Below are 23,079 nucleotides of genomic sequence, written 5' to 3'. Positions count from 1 at the left end.
GTTGTGATAAAGTACATTGATTGGATGATGTTATACTTATATTGTAAATTATTCTTTACCAGATGTCATTGGAGCTTTCATAGAAATCACAAACACAGATAGGTCTGGTGGAAGGCTGAGATCTGTTACTTTCTTGCTTAAGGATACTAGGTAGGCAATGTGATTGCATTGAACATATAGTTACTTTCTCATGCTTAATTCAGTTGTAATTGATATGATTGTTTATACTGTCAATAACAACATGGTTCATGTGACATTATATGGGATGATTTGTGCAAGCAATTCTTTGATGGATTCAATCAATTGAATGGACCGGATACAATCTTTCTCATTGTGAAGCATGCTAGGGATAAAGAAGCTCATGGTTTGTTCTTTCTTAAGTCATTTTTTTCCAGAATATTTATACCATTTTTTCATTTGAACTAGCCCTGTTTGAACAATTAATACATATGTGTATACTAATCCATTTTTTTTTTATCATTGTTCATATATTGTGATTGTAAGGAATTTACCCACAATGTGTCACCAATACCTGGACTTGTACCAAACTGCTATGGAATCAAGATATCCCTGAAATTACTGACTTCAAAACTAGGTTAATTGGCTTTTGAGATTAGTCAATATTAGTTCATTATTTTGGTTCATTTTTCTCATGTTTCGTATTTTAAATCAGATTTGCAGCTGCTGAAGTAGAGGATGACAATGCAACACAAGCATTATCCCAGTTCACCCAAGGATCCCAAATTACTGACAATGCTGATATCATGTCAAGGGCAAACTTTCTCACTCTCAATGAGGTTAACCATGTCCAACATGTAAGTTATTTTTAGCGTATATAGTTGGAACATGTATTCATTATTAAACGACATGTTTTTATTAATAGACATGTTCCTTCCTAAGGAAACCATCTGCGTAACTGTTGCTAAAATTCAAAAGCTCAACGCAATGAAATTTGGATGGTTTTATGATGGATGTAACTTTTGTACTATGGGTGTCAAGATGGATAATGGAAAGTTGATATGTAACAAGAAACACAACAATGATAATCCAAAATCAAGGTGGGTGCACACAATTAAGTACTTAACTTCACATTAGATTTTTATTGTCATTAGCCTAATTATATAGTTAATAATGATATTACAAGTACAAGGTTGAGATTCAAGCTGGACACAAAGACGACAAGGCTAGGTTTATAATATGGGACAATGATGTCACCTCCATTGTTAAGATATTTGCAGAAGATTTGAAGGCTGAATTGATTAGGGTAGATTTTCCATTATGGAATATAGTTTAATTTACTTTAACCCTTTGTTTATTTTGCTATCTATCCTTCTTATGCCATTTCCAAACTGGTGAGTACCATCCAAAGTCATATCCAAAACCTCTTGACCAACTTGTGAGTCCAAAGAGAGTTTGGAAGATCAAAATTGTACCTGGAGGGAATCCGACATCAGTTATACAATTCAGTGACAACCCACAACTACTAGCTAATCTAGAAAAACAATTTGGATTGGAAGAGGTATATAAATCAATTGCATCAGTTGTACTTTCTTTTGGTAAACATTCAAATTGAATTACATGATATGCATATGTGTACAAACAAGTTCAAAGTTGGAAATTATTGTCTCAGAGAATGTTGGTCAAGAGAAAGACTACTCAGATATGATAACTGTAAGCACTATAATATCAATAATACAATAGTCTAATTTTGGAAGAATTTACAGTTGCAATTTTCCAAACTTATTTCTCATTTTTCACACTCATTTGTCATATGCAAGAGTCTCAAGCGGATGAAAATGATCCAACTGCTACTTCAGTTACCCCTCCTCCAAAAAGGGTGTCTCAAGAGGATGCTGAATGGGTTGGTTGTAACCAAGATGTGGAGGCTACTCAGCTATCATCAACTAAGTTTGCAGAACATCCCAAGATCAAACCAGATAACTAATCAGCGCATTCCTAACTTGGACCAACATCTGCCTTTTTTGGTGTCAGATACATGAACTTGGTGTTCTTTTTTGTATAATTCCCTACTTTTAGAAATTATTCGGGCTATGTAATATTTAACTTTTATTTCTAAGACCTGATGACTAAACTGGTAACATCCAAGTACTCTTAAGTTGAAACTTACTGGTGATATGATTAAATCAATATCAATTCGATGAGTTATCATCATCACTTGAAATTATTGCTATCAATTTAATCGTTTCTACTATTTCACATGTGAAAATACCAATAATCATTTAGTGATAACCTATTTCTCACACACAACATGATGGAGTATGCTAGTATATGAAAATACCAATATGACTATTTCATTAAGTATATATCCTTACTTATGCACTGCAAATCATATTTTCCAAGAACTTCAAAATAAGAACAGAGAGATTGGGATAATGTTGTATATAATTATATTGAGTGAGATTCAAATATCATGTTAACCATTTTAGAATTCTTTATAATGATATCAAAAAGCCATCATTTTTATAATTGAAAGTTCTTTAGTGATTTTCTGAATCCAATCACACAACTTAGTGCATTTGGTTAACTACATTATATCAAGAACGTCCATCAATTAAAAATACAAAAGAACAATGAAATATAGCTCATCCTTTGTGTGTCTTTGTAGGTATAAAAATTGCAAAAAGTCTGACATGATGGAGATATATCTAGCTAGCTAAAATCCAACCATGCTTGTAGGTGCTAAGTTATATGACATATTATAATATTAGGTAAGTAGAAAAGTTGTAAAACATTATAATATTTCTCTATGCTTAGATAACTAAACTTATTAAAATATTGGAACACTTTTCTATGGATGACAGCTAGCTTACATAAAGCAACAACATTGAGGGAAAAATTTAACATTTCAAAAAGGAGGGAATGTGAATTATTTGAACCCTTTTATTATAAGATTTTAACATTACAATTGGGAGGGAATCTGAAATATTTCAAAAGTTCATCCTTTCAAATATTTGAATATTTCATATCACTAAACATTTAAAACTTTTTCTCATCACTATTCTATTCATTGTTTCATTGAAGGAAAATGGATAAAGGACATTCTGAAGATTTTCATTGCAAAGCTAAGCGAGCTAGACTGAGACAAAAGCTTATTATTCAGAAAAAAATTCCCAAAGAATCGTAGAACATCATCTAATATAGAGTCCATACCATTGATTGATATCGCTAATACATAAGGTAGAGAACATACACTGAATTCCACCAACATGAATGAGAGATTAGCTTTTGAACAAACTGCTGCAAAACAGTCTCACAAATCAGCCATCTTTAACAGAAAAATTTCAACATCAGGCATGTCCTATAAACCACTAGCACTTACTTCTCAATACAGTGATGGTTCAAGTAGCATTGGTCAATACAAACATAACTTCCAATACTTGCATACTAATAAACCCATTGAGATGGACCAATATATACCAAAGCAACCTTTTCCAATCAATTTTCTAAATTATGGTCGAATAAGTTCAAGTATAAGTCAGATCCCATACCAAGTTTCATCTCTAAACATTGTTAATGCTTCTGCTGGCATGTCCAACTCATCTTTGCCCAATCATACTCCAACATTTACTCAACCAGGATTGCGAGAAACCCAAAATAGAAATCCTAGAAGGTCAAACTCTACTTTTCACATCCATACTCCATCATTTTGTCAACCAGTCTCAGTTGAGAAACAAAAACATAATCCCGAAAGTTCATCAAGAATTAACAATGTAGGGATTAATCTTATTAATAAATTCACAACAATTAATACAAATGTACCATCTTCATCATCAACTGATAATGATGTTCAAATGGACGATGATAGTGAAGGTTCTGCACACAGTGAGGAGTTCCAAGCATATAATCCAACTCACCAATCAGAAAGTGAAAGTTCTGAAGATGAGGGTGAAAGTTCTAATGTATATCAATTCATGAATGCAGATCAAAACAATGCACAAGGTTAGAATTCATCATTTATGTTCGATACTATATCTTTTTCTTACACGGTTATGGTGGAACCGATAAAACTTTTATGTCGAGAACTTTGGAAGCTTCAATACGGTATGTGGTCCCGCGTAATAAACATCTATTAATGAAATATCAGGCCCATATCATGATGGAGTAGTGCAACCAATCTAGCTCCAACAAATACCTCTTCAAGTATATCAACAAAGGATATGATAGAATCACTGCTAGAGTTGAATCAAAGAATGGTGCTAGCACTTCATCGAGGAATAATCAAGATGAAATAAAAAAAAATACCTCGATTGTCGCTATGTTTCACCAAGCGAAGCTTGTTGGCAAATATTTTCTTTTTCCATTCATGGAAGGAAACAAGCTGTTGAGTGGTTGATTTTTCATTTGGAAGGTGAAAACTCAATTTATTTCAATGATTATGAACATATAGATGATGTTTTGCTGGAACCTTCCGTTACTGAATCTATGTTCACATCATGGTTGCAATGCAATGCTGAGTATACTGAGGCTAGAACACTTACATATGCAAATTTTGTATCAAAATTTGTATATGTCAAGGAGAAGCGTACTTGGAAGCCAAGAAAACGAGGTTATAGAATAGGTCGAATGATGTGGGTCCCACCAAGCACCGGTGAAGTTTACTATTTACGAATGATGCTTACAAAGGTCAAAGGTCCAACTTCTTATGAGGCACTTAAGACTGTCAACAATGTTCTCTTTGATTCATTTAGAGATGCATGTTTTGCAATGGGATTTCTCATGGATGGCAAGGAATACATTGTTGAAACCAAGAAGGTCAATGTTTAGGGTTCCGACTATTTTTTAAGACTATTGTTTGTAACTTTGTTAATAGAAAGTTGTATGCATAGACCAAAACATGTTTGGGTTAATACTTGGCAATGGCTAAGTGATGGTATTCTATACAAAAAACGAAGGATTGCCAACAATCAAGGTTTAACTATCCTTAAAACTATCAATATATATATAATGTCAGTGAATTTTATTGTAGTCTTAAGTGGTCTTATATTGTATTTATACATTTGTTTTCATTAGGTCAACAACTCAGTGAAGAACAAATAAAAAATTTGACTTTGATCGAAATTGAGAGGCACATGGAAAGAAATAAAAGAACTTTGAAAGATTATAAAGGATTTCCATACCCTTATGGATTCATAGTTGAACAACTTGGTAAGAGACTTATATATGATGAAATGAATTATGACCTAGCAGTTTTGAGAACAGAGTTTCTAGGACTATTTCGATCTTTAACAGGTACAATTTGTCCTTACAAAGCAATACAACCATATGTCCTTACCGAGCTGATAAACATATCTAATTTGTGCCCTATTTTTATTTTTAAACATATGAGCAACGTACCATTTATCAGACAATCATGTCATCAGTTGTTGGCCAGAAAGGTGGTGTGTTTTTCTTACACGGTTATGCTGGAACCGGTAAAACGTTTATGTGGAGAACTTTGGCAGCTTCAATACGTAGTCAATGCCAAATTGTTCTAACAGTTGCCACAAGTGGCATTGCATCTTTATTGTTACCAGAAGGAAGAATAGCTCATTCGAAATTCTAGGCACTTGTCCCTACATTTGAAAATGCCATCTGCAATATTAAAGGAGGAAGTGAGCTTGCACAACTTTTAAAGTATACGAAATTAATCATATGGGATGAGGCACCAATGGCTCATAGGTTTTGCTTTGAAGCTTTGGATAGAACACTCAAAGACATCTCGTCCACAAACAAATTTTTTGGTGGGAAGGTGAAAATATTTGGTGGAGACTTTCGTCAAATAGTACCCATAGTTCCTAGAGGCAATCGTTCAGATATTGTGCATGCATCGATCAATTCATCGTATATTATGGATTCATGTGAAGTTCTTACACTGACCAAAAATATGTGTCTACAGCAGGGAGGTATGAATTCTAATTATGAGGAATTGAGAGATTTTTCCGATTGTTTGTTAAAGGTTGGTGAAGGAAGGTTGTCAGAACCAAACGATGGCAATGCTGAGATAGATATACCAGAGAACTTTTTGATTCAAAGTTACAGAAATCCCATTCAAGCTATATTTGAAAGTACATATCCTCATTTCTTTGAAGATCACAACAATCCTGAATATCTTCAATCTAGAGCAATTCTGGCATCCACGATTGAGATTGTTAATCAGATAAATGAATATATCCTTTCATTGATTCCAGGTAAATAAATATGCATAATAGTGTTAATCCAATTGATTTTTGTCTATTATATATTGCATTTATATTGTTTTAATTATACACAGAGGAAAAGGAATATTTAAGTTTGGATTCTATCGACAAATCTGAAATCAATGCTATTAATTAAAAACCTAAGGGCTTCCAAACCATATAATTAAACTCAAAGTTGGAACACCTATTATGCTTGTAACACCCCGTTTTCCTAACGTAAAAATTTCTCATAAAAAATCAGAGTAAAACAACTTAAACGGAATGTCACACTTCTTTTCTTAAAATCATAAACGGAATAATTAACTAATCATCCTTCAAAATTCAATAACATAATATTTAATACTTCGTAGCGGAATTTATTCGAACATCTAAAATAATTTTTTGGCACAAGGGCCTAAACATAAAATCTCTTAAAATTCTTCCAACAACATGTTCATGATAATTCATAAAATAATACGTAAGGAATAGAAAGCAACAACAAAATTCTCATCCCGTTACGTATCAGAGCATCTAAGACACACAAGAGAGAAACCTCACACGACATCAACTATTCTTGGTTACCTGCAAGTTACCCATGGTGGGCAACATTTAGAATGGGTGAGATTTCACATAACAATAATATTAAACATATAATTCAACAATTATATTTAATCAACATCAAATCATCTTAATATTCATTATAGATAGTAATATATCATTTAGCACTTCAATCATAGTTTATATAAACAATTACAACTTCACAACTTATCAACATAAACATCATTGACTCGACAAATGCGACTCTAACTCGACTATGCAACTTAGACCTCTTATATGCATGTGGTACCAATACGGAGCATCAAGCCCCTATCGCTATTTGAGTATTATTATACTTCCGGAGCATCAGGCCCCAATCGCTATTTGAGTATTATTATACTTCAAGAGCATCAAGCCCCAATCTCTATTTGAGTATTATTATACTTCCGTAGCATCAAGCCTCAATCGCTATTTGAGTATTATTATACTTCCGGAGCATCAAGCCCCAATCGCTGAATGCTAATGCATCGACTCGACCTCTTAAACATCTTAATTCAACGACCTCTTAAATAGTCCAATAATTTGGAACATCATCATCAACATTTTAATCAACTTAGACCAACTCATGCAGCTTAGTTAAATAACAACAGCAAAACAGCAATATACAAAAACAGCATGACATAATAATATCAAATGCAAGTCAACAACGTCTCAATTATTCACATATAATTCAAGTAATACATATATAATTATATCACAATATAACAACATCAAATGGTAATCAACATCTTAAAACATCATATATACATATAACACTTCATCAATTATGAACAATATCGTATTCACAAACATATACATACATATATTAATTCATCAATCATATTCAATTATTCACTGTGACCTATGTGCAGTAATTTGACCATAACTCAAGTTCTATAAATCATTTTGAAGTCAAACCAACGGCATTAGAAAGCTAACATCCATACCTACAACTTTCGTGTTTACACCTAAGACCAATTCTATACCAATCAATACCAGTTTTCATTTCAAATTCGGACAAAGTTGTGCTGAAATTCATAAAAATTCACTGTGACCTACGTGCAGTAATTTGACCATAACTCAAGTTCTATAAATCGTTTTGACGTCAGACCAACGGCATTAGAAAGCTAACATCCATACCTACAACTTTTGTGTTATCACCTAAGACCAATTGTGTACAAATCAATACCAGTTTTCATTTCAAATTCGGGGCAGAGATGAAAAGAAAAATCAGAAAAAGCAACCTATATTATTCAACTTCACTTTCATTCAAAATCATCACAATCATCACTCTTAACCCTAATTCTCAAATTCTCAAAAACTAAACCTATAACATGTTAAATACAATTTTCAGAATCACAGACTCAAGATTATTGAATGTTAGTCTCACCCTTACCTTAACAATGAAAATCGCAGCTTTCTAGGTTGTTCTCCCTTCTCTTGGCTTTTTCTCCCTTTTCTCCAAAATTGATCGTACGTTATGTTTTTCTAAACTAGGTCTCTCCTATTTATAACTTTTCTTTTCTATTTTATCTCATTTCTCTTTCTCCCCCAAAACTCTCTAAAATCTCATAACAACCCTAAACTCAATATTATTTTATTTTCTAATCTTATTCTATTAAATAATATAATAAGCCACTTAATAAATCACATAATCATATAAATATATTCTAAACTCTTTTTAAAATAATCAAATAATTAAAGAGGGCGTTACAATGCTCGTCAGAAACATAGACCAATCTGAAGGACTTTGTAATTGTACTAGACTTATTGTTACAAGAATGGCACCACATGTTCTTAAAACTAAAATAATCTCAGGTAAAAATATTGGCAATATGACATACATTCCAAGAATGGACATGTCTCCCTCCCAATCACCTTGGCCCTTTAAGCTTAACATAAGGAAATTTTCAATAATTCTTTCTTATGTTATGACTATCAATAAATCACAAGGGAAATCTCTAGACAATGTTGGTTTGTATCTCCCAAGGGTGGTGTTTAGTCATGGGCAATTGTATGTTATTATGTCAAGGTCAAGAGCAAAGCAGGATTAAAGATACTAATTCATGATTCTGAAAACAACATTCTCTCAACTACAATGAACGTTGTTTACAAAGAAGTATTTGAAAATGTTTGAGGTAAAAACTAATACAATGTCTAATGTAACTGAATAAATATTAAACTCATTAAATGTAAAAAATCTTATGAACTATAAATAACACTTTCTCAGTGATGTATGTACCAATTGTTCAAGAAAACATCTTATGATAATAACGTTTCCCCGATTCTGAGACATATCTACATAAACAAATTGGCGATCAAAACCTACATAACAATTCTACAATAATTCATCAATAATTCATCAAAACCTAAACCAATCCTAAAAATTATACCATGGCCAATCGTAACAATTCTATCACAAATTCATAACAACAAAATTTCATAAAAAACCTAAACTAATCGTAATGATTATACAACAATTCATCTAATCCTAAAAATTCTACCATAATTTCCTAACAATTCTACAATTCTAACAATCTAAACAATTCTCAAAATATTATTTGAAATATCCATTAAACCTAAACCTAAATCTAAACAATTCTAACAACAATTATAAACTAAACATAACAATTCTAACAACCTAAATTATCATAACATCATAAAATCATTAAAACCTCTCTATAATCGCAATTTAACAAAAAAAACTAACAAATCAATCACAAAATATCAATGTAATAGGATGGTAACAACTTACTTGATTTTGTGAGCGTAATTAACGTTGAATCCGCGCAACAATTGGGAAAAATGGCACCTCTTGAACTTCAATCCGCAACAATGGTGTTTTGGAAACTCCTATGTTGTTCTGTTCATATAACAGAACTCAGCGGCAGTTAACTACCGCTGGTGTCAGCGGCAATTAACTGTCGTCGGATGTCTCAACGATAGTTAACTACCGCTGGGAGTTTTTTAGTAAATTACATGTGTCAATGTGAAGTTATCAATGTCTGAAAAGCAATTTTCTAATTTGATTTTATAAGTTTGAGTTAGACTCATCACAAACTCTAAAATAGTATCGAAGTTATTCAAGATTTATCGAACCATGTTCCCCGCTATTGGATCACTCAGAACACACTATATGTCCTGGATGCATCATTGCGGGGAATCTCAAATGCAGGGTAGCCGGATTCCAATTAAGTGTGAATCTCTGATATACTTTATGCAGTGGCGGATCTTGAGTAATTTTGTTGGGGGTGCCAAATATCGATAGAATATATAATAAACAGTTTCAAACACTTTCTAGGATTATGATGTGGCGGTTCGTTAGCCTGAATATTACTTGGAGGACGCTGGTTCAAGTCTTGCTAGGAGTGATTTTTTTTAATATAAAATATTAAAAATACAGTTGAAATATATAAAAGAGGGTGTGGAAGATTCAAACACACGCCCTCAAGTCTAACCACTGCACCAGCCATTGCTCATGAGTCATACTATGACTAATATCATATTTATAGAGAAGTTGGGGGGGGGGGGTGCAGCGGCATCTGCAGGTCTCCAAGGAGATCCGCCACTGACTTTATGTGTCATGGGAAAATGTCTTTGTTCCTTTTTTTTTTTTTTTTGTTAACAGCGGTTTGTGTCATTGTCAATGTCGACATTTTTTTAATGTGATTGATTACATAAATGCAAATTCTGCATTAATTAATTGAATAAAACTATCATATTATCCACATTAATTTGCCATGTGCTAAATGATCCCATAAAAATGTTAAAAAAGTAAATAAATAAAACATACCCCATAAAAATAAATAATGAGTGCTTTTTCTTTTTTTGTTAAGTAGTCTAGTGGCTAGAAGAGTGAATAAGTGGGGGATGTCCAAGGTTCAAATCCCTGCATATAATAATGTATGTCCTTGCCGTCAATTGAGCTATACTAACGAGAACATGAATGTTTTTTTTTTTTTGAAGTAAAATAATGAATGTATTTAGGTTGTATTTTACTTTTATACCTTCATTCCTTTTTTAAAGACGCAATCATTGTAGGCTTAATTGCTGAATAATGATACACAATCAACAACTAATTTGAAGTTTGGAGAACAATTAACCTCAAATAATATTAAATTAAATCAGATGCAACATTAAACAAGCCATCACATACCAAGTAGCAAGCTACCAGTGAGTAGTGTACTAGCAGCAGCACACTTATTTTTATGGCTAGAAAGTAGTAAAATCGATCTTAATAAGCGTCGCAAGCTCGCAAATTAAACCACATACTAGGTCTAGCTATAACGTTATTAGTGAATTCATGGATGAACCGTTGATGCAACTCTACCACCACCGCCACCACCACTGCTGGGATTTGGAACCTCAAAGCCAGGGTTTGGAACAAATGTGTCATCGCCACCGGGAACATAACTATGTCCTGATGATGCTGATCCTGATCCTGCTCCAGATCCTGATCCTTAACCTGATCCTAATCCTCCAGTGCCACCAATAAACGGGTTATTAGGAGTAAGCCCGAATTTCGGTGGAAATCCAAAATGTCCAATGCCAGGGTAATGCAGTTTACCATGATCATGCTTGAACAAAAACTGCGGCTCTTTCTTTTCGTCGTTGTCGGAGTTCTTAGCAATGTTGCGGCCAGCAACTGCTTGCCGTGTTGTGACAAGGAGGATATTGAAAATGAGAAAAAGTGCAAAGAAAGAGTAAACTCTTTGAACCATTTTTGAGATAAGAACTAGGAGGAGGATTTAATTAGCTAGTGATGGTTTTTAGTTTGTGACTTTTGTGTTGGAGTGAATGCATTATATAACAAATTTGACCATACAGAATTGAGTGAACTTTGGCGGTGAGTTAAATGTGCCATGATCGATCAGTTACTAGTTTTTTTTAGGCTAAATACCTTCCGAGTCCTTTAAATTTTATGTTTGTTTTAGATAGATCGTTTAAGGTTCTAAGGTTTTAGATAGGTTCTTTAAGTTTCGAGTTTGTTTCGGATAGGTCCTTTAAGTTTCTAAAGTTTCGGATAGATCCTTTAAGTTTTGAGTTTGTTTCAGATAGGTCATTTCTATCAACCTCTGTTAAGCCAAAGTTGATATGTCAGTTAAATCAAAGTTGATCTGATGGGGAAAAAACTGATGCCAAGTGTCAGAGAACCACCACACCCACTTAACGGATATATCAGCTTTGACTTAACGGACATAACAACTTCGACTTAACGGAGGTTGACAGAAATGACTTATTCGAAATACACTCGAAACTTAAAAGACATATTTGAAACCTTAGAAATTTAAATGACCTATCTGAAACAAACGTGAAACTTAAATGACCTAAAGAGGTATTTGGCATTTTTTTTATCATCAGTTTTGTTTTTTTTTATTTTTTACAAGTTTTATCATCAGTTTTAGTAATTGCTATTTGTGGAAGACATTCACCAATGTTGTAGCGGCCAGTTAATGACCATTTATGCACCGCAATTTGTAGAAAACATTGGGACATTCACCAATGTTGTAGCTTATTATTGCTTTTAGCTTATTTGTTCATCCCTTTTTTTTTTCTGAGTCTTGTGTGTAAGTTCTTACAAATGACGCCAATGTTCGGGCAAGTCCACTACACGATTTTGTCTTTGGTTAAAAGACGTCGTCGTAGATAGAAAAGTGTGATTGTTGTTAATAAAGTATTATTAGTCTCGATTTCCAAACAATATGAGACTTTATGGTATAGAACTATAACCCCCAATCAAAGCTAAGGGGTTGAAGAGCATCTCAGCCCTCGTGCGAGACTTAAATTGGCGGATACTTTTGTACTACTTCCTCTGTCCTAAATTGTATGACGTTTTGAGCATTTCATACGTATTAAGAAATATAATTAATTTTGCGTGGAAAATGGATATTTTGAATTGTTTTACAAAATTATCTTTAGTAAATGATATGGGAAAGATAAATGAATGACTTGGAAGAAGAGAAAGTAGTAAATAGTTAAGGATATAATAGGAAAAATAACATTAATGCTTCATTAGTATTGCAAAGCGACATACAATTTGGGACAAATTTTTTTTCCAAAACGACATACAATTTGGGACGGAGGGAGTATATGGTAGCTTTAGCTATCTCAACAATTTTATTTTTTTGTTGTCTAAGTGCATTTTTACCTACCTCAATAATATATTTTTAACTACCTCAAAATTCAATTAAGTCTCCTTTAACAAAAAAAAATACTACCTCAAATAAGTCTATCTGCAAAAATTAACATAAACAAAAGAATGAAAAATTATTACTTGCCTAACAAATTTATTCGTTTTATTTTGACACTTTCAATCTTACAACTACAATGAAATCATTTTCAATAGTCAAACAATATGGACAGTGAGTTTATTGCTGCAAATAACTTATTTGTACACATTGAAAAAATTATTAGTCTATTTAATGCATAGACAATTATAAATATATTTGACTCCTTCGACGTAATTTTGGAGAAATCAAACATATTTAATCCCTAAATTTAATATATATTTTTTCAAAATAATATTTCTTTATTTGACCCCCTTCATGCAAATTACTCTAGCCTCGTTAGAACTTCAATTTCTACATAATACGTCAATGTTTTGACCTCAAGTCCACCTCACTACTTAATCAAATTATTGTTCGTTTAAATTTAAATTTTATTTGGGTTTGGGTCTACGCAAGACTTGCTCCTAATCAAAATGTGTCTTGGTTGATAGAGGACTCTAGTTGGTGTTTAGAATTTACTTGTCCCCATTCTCAAACAATATGAGATTTTTTGGCATGTCAAGATGGTTCTATATTTTAATAACTCAGTAGACCTTACATATATCGAATCAAAATTATTGTAAATTATGTTTCTTTTAAAATTATTAATTTTTTTTTTTATAATTTAAAGAATATTAAGAGAAAAGTTAATTTTAAATTATTTGGTATCACTATATTTACTTAATTTAGGAAAATGTTAACGAGTGCTCCAGTAACACTTTTTAAAAACTCAAAGTAGTCAGATTTTATGAAAGTTTGTGCATTTATTACATTGAAAATTGAAGTCTTTAATCTTTCTTAAAATATAATTTCTTTATTAGGAATGCTTAAAGAGTGCTCCGGGACACTCGTTATCAAGACCATTCTCAAATTGCCCATGTTACCGTAAATTCTACATACAAAGGGACTCACTAAGTAGGTTGGAGTATAGTTTACTCAACCTAAAAATTGGTTAATTGAGAAGAAGAGAGTCAGTAATCAACAAAATTTTCTCAAAATTTAGTTTACTTTTAGTGTAGCTAATCATGACCGAAATTGATTATAAACAGGTAACGTTCTTTTTACGTTAGTCTTTTCCCAGTTGCTACCTTATAGCATCTTTTCTTGGCCTATAGTGATGATTGATCTTGGTTCAGTGTACAAACCTTTAATCATGTCTCTATAAATAATTGATTGACAATAATTAGCTTTAGCTATTGAAATCAAATGTCATAGATGTAGGACTTCGAACCTATTATTGTGTCCACGGTTAATATTGAAAAGTTGACACTATTTTCACCCAAGATTTGCTCTAATCATCTTATCTTAGGACTGTGCACGCCGGACGCGGCCACATTACTCCCTCCGATCTCATAAATATATAAAGATTTTTTGAATACACACATTTTTATAAATACTTACTATTTCGTGTCCTTAAAGATTGCCCGGGGCACATGTTAGCATTTGCCATAACATAAATAAAGATTCATTGTATCCAATCTATATTTCAACACTTGAACTCACCAAAAACACCCTCTAAATGTCTCCAACATAACCAAAAAAACTAAAAAAATGAACATGTTAGATCTGCGGGTTTGAAACCGTAAACTAGTTACCCAAATCAAACCACTTCGAGTTTGTCTAGGTTATTAATTCCTTGCATTAGGCTGAAATCAATTAGGTTTTGCCACCCTAATTGAACATTAGTTTTCTACTGGTGAATTAGGCTACCAAGGAGCATCAAAATGTTACCACTTCAACAAAAAAATTCTTTCTTGAATCGAGTGTTTACTAGGTACTACAATAAACAGTTGCCTCATGAAGCAAGAAATTCAAGAGTTTGATCTTTCTTCAGAAAATCTAGGAAGTTGGACGAGTGAGTTTACACGAGTGACCCCTTCCAAACCTAACCAGTTTTGATCTTCACCTGATGCTGCTTCATCTTCAACATCGACAGACACTGCTCCGTTGGTCTCGTTTTCTTCTGATGATCTCACAGTAAAGTTCCTTCTCAAAGATGGCTCTGACTTTTGTCCATCATCTGATTCAACTGGATTCCCAGAATGGTTGCTCTGAATGGTTGCAGAAGAGAAGCCCTGTTCATCATAATCTGATTCTGAGTCCATTTTACCATCCAAAAATAAGCACACTACAGCACAGTCATCCATTTTTGAAGTCGGGTACTTGAGTTTCCATTCCCGAGCAGCTGAATTTACCAGAATCCTTGCTGCTGATGATCGTGTTGGTGCCGATGATACTATCTCAACCACCTCCTCATTGCTTAAAACATCCCAAACCTGGAAAAATACCAAGGGAATCAGTTACCATCTGTGAACATTGGAAGCTTTAGGGGATAAATTATACTAAAAAACTGTGATAAGGTTATCGTACACAAGTTATTTACAAATTTATTATATGTCTTAATCAGTTAATTAATTCCTGCAGTATCTCAGACACGGACATGATTTTAAAAAGGGACAGAGACTGTGATCAGGATAGCTACATTGAGGTTATCAAAATCACCGCAACCACAATTAAGGCCACATTTGAGTATGTTTCTATATATATCGAAAATCTCGAAGCAACCCAAATAAAAAACCTTAGACATGAGGAAGCTTCGTAATCAATAATGTTGTGCCACAACAATGTCACTCAATGACAAGACATGCAATATTATTATGCAATGAATGAAGTAACATCCTATCGCTGATGTCACAGAGGATAAATAATATAAATTCTACTTAGGCAATGCACATCTGTATCCTCATCGATTAGCACGGCAAGAGGAAATTTTCTTCTAATATATTGCACTTGCACGTTGCAGGCCGGTAAAAGTGCCACCATGGAGTCTAAATAACTTGATAACTGTGATGTCTTTGACAGATCTAACCATGAAAACTCTAATGCCTTTCAACGAGTCCATATTAGAACCAAAAGCATTAATATGTACCAAATATTTTTCCAATGTTTTGTACTATTTAATCAAGTTACTTGAAAACGCTGATGCCTTTAACACAGACCTAAACTAGAGTGTGTTACCCAGTATGAATTTTTATTTTTTTAAAATAGATAGTCAAATACCTATTTGCTAATGCCTAAAACATTTTTATCTGACAAATATATAGATAATAGCTGTGTTTAGCATTTCAAAGCGCATCCCTTCTATGATTGGTTGTTTATTTCTTACTCATTAAAAATCAGATACCAGTGTTGTGTTGAAATATCAGCCAAACCCAGCAAAGGCATGTTTCTAAAAAGTAGCCAGAAACAAGTGTATTTTCATAGGGCATTTATCTATAAGTGAAACTCCTAACTCCTAAGATTCCGCAGATACATTCAAGCACAACAGGACAATTAGTCAAGAAGCTAGCTAACTCAATTATCACACTGCCAATTGACAAACAGGACATGTTATTAGTTCTGTCAAGTTATTGAACACATTATTCTACCCATAGTCACAAAATTCGTGTACTAGCCTGAGAACCGCGAACCGGTTCGCACGAACCGGTTCACGGTACTTTTGCAAATCGGTTCGTCAAAATTCGCAAGGGAATTCTTGGAAATACATGCACCAGCAAACCATCTAAGAGACACTAGAAAAATAAACAAAAAACGTTGAACTAATTAAGAGAATGCCTAGGGACGTGATCCTGCTCATGGTAGCTCATATATTTTGAAATTACCTATTCACACCATAAAAATAAAAATAAAGCTAACGAAATAGTATGAATGATATTGAAATATTTTACCCCATCTGAAGCAAGAACAATGAATTGATCTCTGTCTGTGAGAAGCCGGTGAGAAAATTCAGGTATAGAAATGACACCATACTCCTTCAAGCAGAAATCTCCAAACGCCCTAGCCATTGCTAACCCTGGTGCGTCATCAAAAGGCAGCCACACCCTAGGAACTTCAGGCTCATCTTGCAAAGCAAAAACCCTACCCTTGCACTGCTTGATTCTTTCCGCTTCTCCTATAAGAATTCCCAACCAAATTGGAATTAAGTTAGAAACAGGCCAAAAGCATTTTCTCATCAGAGAATAAATAATAATGGCATAATGACACACTTGGCAAATCAGGCTTCAAATCAACAGTCAACTGAATTGCCACCATGGAGTCATTGCTGTCTTTGGATCCCATGATTGCTCGAGAATCCCCAATATATCCCATGAAGAGATTTGAACCCTGGTAAGTTAAGAAATTAAGAAAAACATAAAGGTAATAATAGAAAACGAGAGTGTACATGCTTCTCAATCTACTTTTGCTACCTGCTTTACTACAGTCACAGATGTGCTCCCACTACAGAAGCAGTCTAGATTTGGATAAGACCTAAGCTCTTTGTCCATGGTCTTGTATGCTTTTATGAAAGCTTCTCTCCAAGTGGAGTTCAGTTTATCCTCAGCAGAACAATCCTTCTCAGACTCTCCACAGTCTGGTGTTATGTTCCGTTTGAAGCAAGTTTTGTCTGACCTATTTTGTTTCGATTCAAGAGAATGCCAAAATGAAAGCAATTTTACTGGCAATGTATCCCTCACTTTACGCGCAACCAGATGACCTTGTGGACCATGACCATCGAAGACACCACAAAATATCGTATCTTCGGACATGAAATCCTACAAAAATACGGATTATAATTAGGATGTCAATATTGAAAATTAACCAAATCTCTCAAATAACTTAAAAAAAAGAGTCATGGATTTGCATTATCACCATTAAGATGAACATGAACATACTTACTTCCCACACAACCATGGCATCCTGATTAATTCCCTTGCGACCCTGCTGTGTAAATATGCACGAACCCCGACTCTTTCCATTAGTGAAAATCCTGCTAGGTAAGGATGATAATTGGTGTAGAGAAATAGCATGATCAGAAAATGTTCTCCTTGCTCTCTTTTGTCCACAGAAACAAATTTCGAAGCAAGATGGAGTTATCATCTCTCCATTGCTCCCGCTGCTACAAGTACTTCGACTGCTCGTTGAGACACAACAACCCATTTATTTTTTCAGTTCTAGAATACACACATTAGATGGTGGTGACTTTAAAATGCTTCCCTTTCCACTACAGATCTCACGTTCGCATCAATTGCTGATATCAGAAGTCTAGTCAACTCAGCAAACAATCTTTACCCCAAAATTTCTCTCAAGTACAAAATAAGTTACTTTACAACTCATTGTTGAAAAATGACTTCATCAAAATCTGCGGGGCGCTGTTTGAATGGATAATGAAACCAGCTGAACACAAGAAAACAGTAGACTCCAATAATAGTTAATAAATAATCTCACAAACTATACCATTTGCCAAATGTAAAATAAAAATAAAACAAGTTATAAGAATAGAAAAATTCCTAACATGTGAAGAAAGAATATAATATACTAAAAATCTCTCTTATAATTGACAGAGTCAAAATAGAGATTATGAAATAATTTAAATTCTAAAAACTTGCATTAAAAACTAAACCAAAACAAAGGCATGAAAGAAAAATTTCTTTGTTTCCTTTTCAATAAAAATGGATCCTTCTATAGCTCAAACAATTAAATATCAAAGCAAAGGAATCTCCAATTGCAAGCCACGAGATAACACTCGTCAGTCTGTCACTAATCAAGTGATCGGACTCAAGTGGTTACTGACCTCCACTTAAGGACAAATCGTTCAAGAGAACCCGAGTTCAATTCCTATGAAACATTCTTGTTCAGACTTTACTTACCTCCTAACCGAATTTCAGATTACTAACTGGAGGAAAAACACAAAAAAATTTGATCACATACAATTGTATAAAAGTTTATAGCAGCAGAATCTGAATAGCTTATATATCCTAAATTATAAACAACCCCAAAACTAAAAAACAACCTTGTAAAAACAAAAAACCAAAAAACAAGAAGAAAAAGGAGAAAAGAGGAAGAACATGATTTTATATGTAAAAAATAAAATTAAAAAACTTTTTGTTCATTGAAATTTTCATTGCTTACCTTTAAAATAGCTAGAGCAATAATTTTGAAAATGAAGTAATGCAGGGTTGAGACTTGAGAGTTTGATTTAAGAGTAAAGTAAAGAAAGAGAAAAATATTATTAAATAGAAAAGTACAAAAAAGTATGGTTTCCCACTACACAAAAATACGAGAAGAAATAATAAAGCAGAAAAAGACGAAAAAAAACTGTGATCTCGTCAACAAAAAATCAAAGATACACCAAAAAAAAAAAAAAAAAACAAGTACCCACTATAAGATCAAGTAAATACTACAACGTAACTAATTGTCATAACTCATAACCAAAACTAAAAATAAATAATAAAGCAATAGTAATACTTTAATTAATTAATAATTAACCAAGTAAATAAATTCTAGCATTAATTTAAATGAGAAAAAAATGGTAAGAGTAAGAGATTGTTGAGTTGGTTAGTTACCTTTGTTTTGTTGTTTGATGAATGGAGGAAAATAAGGTTGAGAAGAGAAAGGGAGTGAAAGAGTGAAAGGGGGGGTGAGAGTATTTATTAATGAGGAAAGGTGGTGGCGTGTATCGATGGGGATGGGAGTAGTGGTGCATTCATTGCAAAAGCAGACATGGACATAACACAAAGAGAAAAAAGAGAAAGTAAGTAGAGGTAGGGATGAATGAGGTCAAAATTTAATAGTGGTAGTAACTTTTTTAAATTAAATAGAATATTTTGTTATTACACTATCAAAAATGTTAACTTGTATCTTGAGGCAAATGTTAAGAATTTCACTAATAGTAATCATGTATTGAAAATTGTGTGAATTTATTACTCAACTTGTTTAATACTAATTTTTTTTTATTAAATTCTTACAATTAATGTCTAACATGTGTCCTAAGGGCACAAGTTAACAAGACCCTTACAGTAATAATAATTACACACACCGTCTATGTGATTAGTATTATAAAAAAAATAAAAAACATAGTACTTCATCCGTCCCATATTTTAGATGACATGTTTGACAATGTGCATTTTTGATCCGATATACTTTGACCATATTTTTCTACTAATATACAAAAATAAATAATATCATATAAGATGTTGTTGGATTCGTTTCGATTAATATTTTCAAAAGATTAAATTTTAGAATTTTTTTCAAATAGATAATTAAAGATATAAAATATGCATTGGTATGTGTGTCAGAGTCAACTAGGTCATCTAATATGAGACGTGGAAGTATTAGTTTATTTAAATATTAATTAATTATGTTAATTATTCAATAAATTTTAAAAATGGTTTTAATGCTTATATATTTTATCCTTAAAAAACAATATATCTTAAATAACATTTTGTCAAAAGAAAACTACATTTTATAGAACATTAATATGTTTTTATTTTAATTATAATTATTATATTCAAAAGTCAACTATATTTGATTATGTATATATGCATTGCAATTATATTTTATTATGTATATATAACTATTCAATTATCTTTGACCAAAGAAGAGCAATTCAATTATCAATAACCTATGAATTTTTTTATTTTTTTTTACATTTCATCATTTCCTAATCAATTTTAAATCGTTTTTTTCTAAGGAGGTGCGATATAGAAACTTCTAGAGGTCTCTCATCCAATCCATATCAAAAACCTAAATAAACCTAAATAACAATTTTTTTTTAAATTGTTAAAATGGAAAATATTAATAATTGCAAACGGTCTTTTCAACACAAGAAGTGTTTAAGAAGACTTCAAAAGTGATACGAAGTTAACATAATAGTTTTGAGAATCAAGAGAACATGCTAAAGAAATAACTAAGTTACAACATATAAAAAATAATAGGATTGAACCTAAAAAAATTGTAGTTGTAGGTAGCATATCTCAATTTCAACTATCAAAATGAATGAAGCTTAACTTTTTTCGCTAAAAATTGTAATTGTTCCTCCTTATGTGGAAAGATTCGCTTGTTTCTCTCTGTCCATATAGTCCACACCACTGAAAACAAAATAATGTTAAACGGCATACACATTTGTTTCGAAAAGCCTCCTAGGCCACCATATTGAGCTAACTGATCCATCAAATTTTCTTGAGGTGCAATGAAAAACCTAGTAATTCGGATACCACCGACCACATCTTACCATAAAATTCACATGTAACAAATAAATGCTCCTTGTCCTCATTCCTACCACATGCTCCCATGCAAATTTGATCATTTGAGAGGACTCACGGATGCATCAAATTATCCTTAATAGGGACGCGGTTCAAAAGTAATCGCCAAGCAAACAAAGATATTTTTAAAGACACCACTTTCAACCGCATTATTTGACTGTTGATGTTGTTGTTGTTGTTGTTGTTGTTGTTATTATTATTATTATTATTATTATTATTATTATTACCACCATTATCAATCAAATTCTGATAAGCATTGTGCATTGTATAACGATGGGAAGAATGAAGTTTTCAAACCCACATATCCTCCATATCCACCCTCAAAATAATCGAAGTTAATAGATTAACACAATCCCCCACCAACTTGTCCTTCCAAGCAAAGAGTCTCCGTCGCCATTTCCACGTCTCTCCATTCACTCCACCACCATATAACATTCACTTCAACTACAATAGTCATTTTGTTCTCAGTTAACTCATATAATCTACATAACCTAACAATAAAAGGTACACCATCTGTAACACCCCGTTTTCCCAACGTGAAAATTTCATTTATTTAATCAGAGTAATTCACAAAAACGGAATGTCACACTTCTTTTCTTAAAATCATAAACTGAATAAATAACTATTTATCCTTTAAAATTCAATAACAAAATCTTTAATACTTCGCAGCGGAATTTCTTCAATAGCTAAAAACAGTCTTTGGCACTAAAGCCTCTTTACAATCATGTCATAAAAATCCATTCTAAAAGCATAGTCATAACTCTTCAGAAACAATACGTAAGGAATAGAAAGCAATAACAAATTCCCATCCCGTTACGTATCAGAGCACCTAAAGACACTTGAGCCATCACTCCTACTAATCATTAATACCTGCAAGTTACTCATACGAAGAGCAACATTTTCAAGCAGAAGGGGTGAGATTTCACAAAACAATAATATCAAGCATATAATTCAATAATTATATTTAACAACACAAATAACTTCATCTATTAGCAATAATACTTCTTAATGTATAATTCTTAATAATCCAACTAACCTCTAATTATCATTTACTTTATATTCATCACATTATAAATGTCATCATATAACACATATTAACCAAATCGTAACAAACACAGATCATCACATCATAGTCATAGTTCATATATAGCATAACAACATCTTAATCCTAATTCATATACAACATAACAACATCATTAATTCATAATAATAATTATTCATCAAACATCTCATTATCAATTCATTAATAAAAGACAACTTATCAATTTAACATAAACATCATCAAGTACACTTAACAACTCATAGATATCATCATGTAATCATCATCACTAATAACTTTAAAACAACACAATATAATCATCTCTTATTAATAGTAATAATTATCTACATCATAACATAAACATCTTCTTATAATAATATAACAACAACGTAACATGATATTCACTTAATAATAATAATAATAATTATATATACATCATCTCGTCATAATATAATAATATAACAACAACATAGCATGATATTCACTTAATAATAATAATAATTATATATACATCATCTCGTCATAATATAATAATATAACAACAACATAGCATGATATTCACTTAATAATAATAATAATTATATATACATCATCTCTTCATAATATAATAATATAACAACAACATATTCATCTTCTTGTATTAATATAACAACAACGTATTCATCATCTTATGAAAATATAATCAACACATACTAACACCAAAATCAACATCATAAATCTTCAACATAAACATCTTAAACAATATCATCTTAAACATCATAGCATCTTTGATAAACAATTACCAAGTAATCACAACATTCGATCATCATCAATAACATAACATAATATTCACTTAATAATATTAATCATATATAGAACAACATATTCATCACTTAATAGTAACAATTATACACAACATCATAACAACTTAACAATATCATAATCATTATCTTAAACAACAT

The 23,079-nt window shown here is 32.3% G+C and overlaps 1 protein-coding gene, 1 long non-coding RNA gene and 1 pseudogene across 5 annotated transcripts; 1 reads left to right on the top strand and 2 right to left on the bottom strand.

Annotated features, from left to right (window-relative positions):
- Nucleotides 1–70: 70 nt before the first annotated feature.
- Nucleotides 71–2,124, top strand: LOC11446143 (uncharacterized). 2 transcript variants are annotated; one of them, XR_003011424.2, is made up of 5 exons: nucleotides 71–364; nucleotides 505–595; nucleotides 674–815; nucleotides 901–1,671; nucleotides 1,779–2,124. It is a non-coding gene; the product is annotated as an uncharacterized lncRNA (long non-coding RNA). The 2 variants fall into 2 exon arrangements; XR_003011423.2 differs by having other exon boundaries at nucleotides 674–1,671.
- Nucleotides 2,125–10,803: 8,679 nt separating this feature from the next.
- On the bottom strand, nucleotides 10,804–11,546 carry LOC11440375 (putative cell wall protein; annotated as a pseudogene).
- A 2,924-nt stretch (nucleotides 11,547–14,470) lies between these two features.
- Nucleotides 14,471–19,553, bottom strand: LOC11438357 (probable protein phosphatase 2C 52). 3 transcript variants are annotated; one of them, XM_024782253.2, is made up of 6 exons: nucleotides 19,402–19,553; nucleotides 17,735–18,232; nucleotides 17,266–17,610; nucleotides 17,065–17,182; nucleotides 16,747–16,970; nucleotides 14,471–15,294 (listed from the first exon to the last, which is right to left on the bottom strand). In XM_024782253.2, exons 2-6 carry the CDS (start codon nucleotides 17,993–17,995, stop codon nucleotides 14,830–14,832), a joined length of 1,413 nt encoding a protein of 470 aa, XP_024638021.1. In that variant the 5' UTR covers nucleotides 17,996–18,232; nucleotides 19,402–19,553; the 3' UTR covers nucleotides 14,471–14,829. The 3 variants fall into 3 exon arrangements, with proteins under 3 accessions (XP_024638021.1, XP_024638020.1, XP_003605716.1); XM_024782252.2 differs by lacking the exon at nucleotides 19,402–19,553 and adding an exon at nucleotides 18,968–19,089; XM_003605668.4 differs by lacking the exon at nucleotides 19,402–19,553 and adding an exon at nucleotides 18,630–18,724.
- Between the last annotated feature and the right edge of the window lie 3,526 nt (nucleotides 19,554–23,079).

Source organism: Medicago truncatula, chromosome 4 (assembly GCF_003473485.1).
Source record: "Medicago truncatula cultivar Jemalong A17 chromosome 4, MtrunA17r5.0-ANR, whole genome shotgun sequence".
Classification (NCBI taxonomy): domain Eukaryota; kingdom Viridiplantae; phylum Streptophyta; class Magnoliopsida; order Fabales; family Fabaceae; genus Medicago; species Medicago truncatula.
Note: the sequence above shows the minus strand (reverse complement) of the source record. Positions and strands in the feature narration are given on the sequence as shown.

What these genes read in the sequence shown, in the direction of transcription:
- LOC11438357 (XM_024782253.2), bottom strand. Translation starts at nt 17,995, where the DNA reads ATGGGTTGTTGTGTCTCAACGAGCAGTCGAAGTACTTGTAGCAGCGGG. An exon ending in ATGCCATGGTTGTGTGGGAA is followed by an intron (nt 17,611 to 17,734) that starts GTAAGTATGTTC and finishes GTATTTTTGTAG; the next exon opens with GATTTCATGTCCGAAGATAC. An exon ending in TTGTTCTTGCTTCAGATGGG is followed by an intron (nt 15,295 to 16,746) that starts GTAAAATATTTC and finishes GTATTTTTCCAG; the next exon opens with GTTTGGGATGTTTTAAGCAA.